The sequence below is a fragment of the Octopus bimaculoides genome, chromosome 22 (assembly GCF_001194135.2).
Source record: "Octopus bimaculoides isolate UCB-OBI-ISO-001 chromosome 22, ASM119413v2, whole genome shotgun sequence".
Classification (NCBI taxonomy): Eukaryota; Metazoa; Mollusca; class Cephalopoda; order Octopoda; family Octopodidae; genus Octopus; species Octopus bimaculoides.
Genome location: NC_069002.1, coordinates 13,767,503 through 13,771,518, shown reverse-complemented (window position 1 = coordinate 13,771,518; position 4,016 = coordinate 13,767,503). Strand labels below are relative to the sequence as shown.

Genomic DNA, 4,016 nt, shown 5'->3' with positions numbered 1-4,016 from the left:
GCAATGGCCCAGTGGTTAGGGCAGCGGACTAGCAGTCATAGGATCGCGGTTTCGATTCCCAGACCAGGCGTTGTGAGTGTTTATTGAGTGAAAACACCTAAAGCTCCACGAGGCTCCGGCAGGGGATGGTGGCGAACCCTGCTGTACTCTTTCACCACAACTTTCTCTCTTACTTCCTGTTTCTATTGTGCCTGTAATTCAAAGGGTCAGCCTTGTCACACTGTGTCACGCTGAATCTCCCCGAGAACTACGTTAAGGGTACATGTGTCTGTGGAGTGCTCAGCCACTTGCACATTAATTTCCCGAGTAGGCTGTTCCGTTGATCGGATCAACTGGAACCCTCGACGTCGTAAGCGACGGAGTGCCAACAACAACAACTAAGGATATATTTTCTCAGTAACCTTTCCTCCAGGTGAACGTTCTTCATGGTGAATTGATGGTAGCAAACTCTCCTACAATGAATTGATAGCACTGAATTAACCTCTAATAAAGGAAGCTTTGCCAAATACCAAGAACTGGTAGAACAGTGCAGAAACTGGGACTGGCAGGCATGAAATCTTTACTGATGACCTACATCTTCAGTTGTCGTATCTATAGCAACATTAACATGACATGGCAGTTAAGGTAAATCCTGTATTGGTGACCTACAGTCCCAAACTCATTTACATGCACAGCAGTAGAGACGCCAACCAGACTTGGCACTTAAGGAGAGTCAGTGCTTATATCTTCAGTTTCTCATCTCTATGACAACGGCAATCTAAACTGAATGAGTGGCTTGTATGCCAATGAAAGGACTTCTATATAATCTCTCGATCTGCTAGCAATAGTAACCACGTCTCTCTCAAATCACATCATGCCATGGTTGGCATGGCCATCCTATCTTTGATCGAAAATCTATGCTATGAAGACCGTGCTGGAGCTAAACACTATCAACCTAGTAGTTGCTTGAGACCAAAGTCATTAAAATGTTTAGTATGACACGAAGGAGTGACACAGCAGAGGAAGATGAGGGAAAGAGTGGATTAAGGTAGAGTTAGGTTGGATAGCTTTGAGATGACATGACACATTGTGCAATGTAATGACATTATGATAAGAGTAGTGGTGGTGAGAGTGGAGGCACAATGGCCCAGTGGTTAGGGCAGCGGACTCGCGGTCATAGGATCGCAGTTTCGATTCCCAGACCGGGCGTTGTGAGTGTTTATTGAGTGAAAACACCTAAAGCTCTACGAGGCTCCGGCAGGGGATGGTGACGAACCCTGCTGTACTCTTTCACCACAACTTTCTCTCAATCTTATTTCCTGTTGTGCCTGTAATTCAAAGGGTCAGCCTTGTCACACTGTGTCACACTGAATCTCCCCAAGAACTACGTTAAGGGTACACGTGTCTGTGGAGTGCTCAGCCACTTGCACGTTAATTTCACGAGCAGGCTGTTCCGTTGATCAGATCAACTGGAACCCTTGGCATTGTAAGCGACGGAGTGAACAACAACAACAAGTGGTGGTGATGATGATGATGACAACAATGGCTGGTTTTATAACAAAATGCTAAATTGTAAATTACTGCTCAACATCCAGTTTTGTTTGCATGTATAATCATGATACTATGTTGGACGAATTGTTTTGTGTTTACGACTGAATGGTTCAATAAATCCACAAACTGCTTAATTATGAAATAGAAAGAGAACCAGTTTTACTTTTGTCAATCAAGCAAATACGAGGAAATAATTATCTGCTTGCTCAGATAATATAGCACACTGACTACAGCCAGGTTTGAACTTATAACCATGCTGTTACCATTTTTAACACCAGACTTCTTGTAAGAAAAAAAATGGCAGATAAATTTGAACCTGGAGGAGAGAGGGTATGTCATTGATGAGGTCGTGAATAGCAATGAAAGGAGTTTGACGGACAACTGATTGAGTGTTTAAGTAACTGATTATTTAAGCAATCAACAGTTGGTTGGTTAAATAACTAACCAATTAAAGAAGTGAACTTAGTGTGGTTTTATTGGTGTGTAATGACCCTTCTTGGAGGCGCAATGGCCCAGTGGTTAGGGCAGTGGACTCGCGATCATAGGATCGCGGTTTCGATTCCCAGACCGGGTGTTGTGAGTGTTTATTGAGTGAAAACACCTAAAGCTCCACGAGGCTCCGACAGGGGATGGTGGCGAACCCTGCTGTACGCTTCCACCACAACTTTCTCTCACTCTTACTTCCTGTTTCTGTTGTGGATTGCTCAGTCACTTGCACGTTAATTTCACGAGCAGGCTGTTCCGTTGATTGGATCAACTGGAACCCGTGACGGAGTGCCAACAACAAATGACCCTTCTTAGATACAATGAACAAAAATACAAATTGAAGAATTATAATTTTATTTTTTAAATAAATTTTATTACAAAACTATCAAAAAAATACATAAACATATATAAAAGTAATAAGAAAATAATAGTGATGTTTTACAGGTATGAAGAAAAATCCCCAAATCCAGCCTTATATTGATTGGAAAAGAGGAACAGGGGCTGAAAACCATGAAGTTAAATTATCTGGTTTGGTTTGCTAATAACATTATTTAACCAGCACAATACTGTTGAGTATTAAATTTAATACCGCACTGTTTCTGCCAACATTTCACCCTCATGATAATAATAATTCTTACTACTAAAGGCACAAGGCCTGAAATTTTGGGAGAGGGGACTGGTCAATTACATCGACCCCAGTGTTTTACTGGTACTTTATTTATTGACCCTGAAAGGATGAAAGGCAAAGTCGACCTCAGCGGAATTTGAACTCAGAACGTAAGGATGGGTAAAATGCTGTTAAGCATGTTGCCTGGCATGCTAACAATTCTGCCAGCTCCCCACCTTAATAATAATAATGATAATAATAATGATGATTTCTTACATAGGCAGAGGTTCAGAAATGTTGTAGAGTGGGGATAGTTGATTTTGTTGACCCCAAAACTTGATTGAATAATAATTGTTTGTGATTTAAGCCAGCAGTTTCAAGGGAAGGGGCTTAGAGGATACCATGATCTTCGATAAAAGTATTATTTCTGTTTTGTTTTCTTATGTTTTTCAGTTTTCTTCTTTTTCGTTTGTGGTTCCTTAAAAAAAAGAAACATTCTTAAAAATAAGATGGAGGCTAGGACAATACAACAAGAACAATGCTAACATATGAAACCATAACAAAAATAGCAATAGCAATGTTAATGTTAATAACAACAATAGTGACAATAACAATAACAACAATGATAGCCACAACATCCCCCACACAATTATAACAACAACAACATAAACATACAAAACCAAAACAACAATTATAATAACCATAACAACATTAGCAATGATAACAACAACAAAGACAGTAACAATAATAACCACAACACCCCACACACAGACAACAATACCAACCACAACATCACTCACAACACCACCCACAACAATAACAACAACAACAACAACGAACACAACACAAGTACTGCCACCAGCAACTACAATGCCAGACAACAACCACGATGATAGTAACACCAGTATCACCCTACACGTTGTCTTCTATAACCCCAACAACAAATCATATGACATGACAAGGATCTATCCCACAAAGTTACCCTCAACGAAAGGGTATGTATCCCACCACAGACTGACAGTGAGACAGAGGTAAAGATTTCCTTAGCTAGAAATAGACTCCGACACATCTTAGACTGGTATAAAAAAAACACTAAAAGGCATAATGCAGGAGAGACCCAACCACTCAGTTCACCTGTGCCGAAGACCTACAAACAGGGAATTAGTGTGCCTCCCTATACTCTTTTACTTGTTTCAGGCATCTGACTGCGGCCATGCTGGAGCACCGCCTTTAGTCGAGCAAATCGACCCCAGGACTTATTCTTTGGAAGCCTAGTACTTATTCCATCGGTCTCTTTTGCCGAACTGCTAAGTTACGGGGACGTAAACACACCACCATCGGTTGTCAAGCAATGGTGGGGGGACAAACACAGACACGCAAACACACATACATA

General features: G+C 41.0%; 1 protein-coding gene across 7 annotated transcripts in view; it reads right to left on the bottom strand.

Annotated features, from left to right (window-relative positions):
• Positions 1-2,367: 2,367 nt before the first annotated feature.
• The window catches only part of LOC106869879 (N-glycosylase/DNA lyase), a 95,328-nt gene continuing 93,679 nt past the window's right edge, over positions 2,368-4,016 (bottom strand). For all 7 annotated transcript variants that reach the window (XM_052975790.1, XM_052975791.1, XM_052975792.1 and 4 more), the window contains one exon: positions 2,368-3,101. In XM_052975790.1, the coding sequence (XP_052831750.1) occupies positions 3,045-3,101 (57 nt within the window). In that variant the 3' untranslated portion in view covers positions 2,368-3,044. The remainder of the gene's footprint in view (positions 3,102-4,016) is intronic.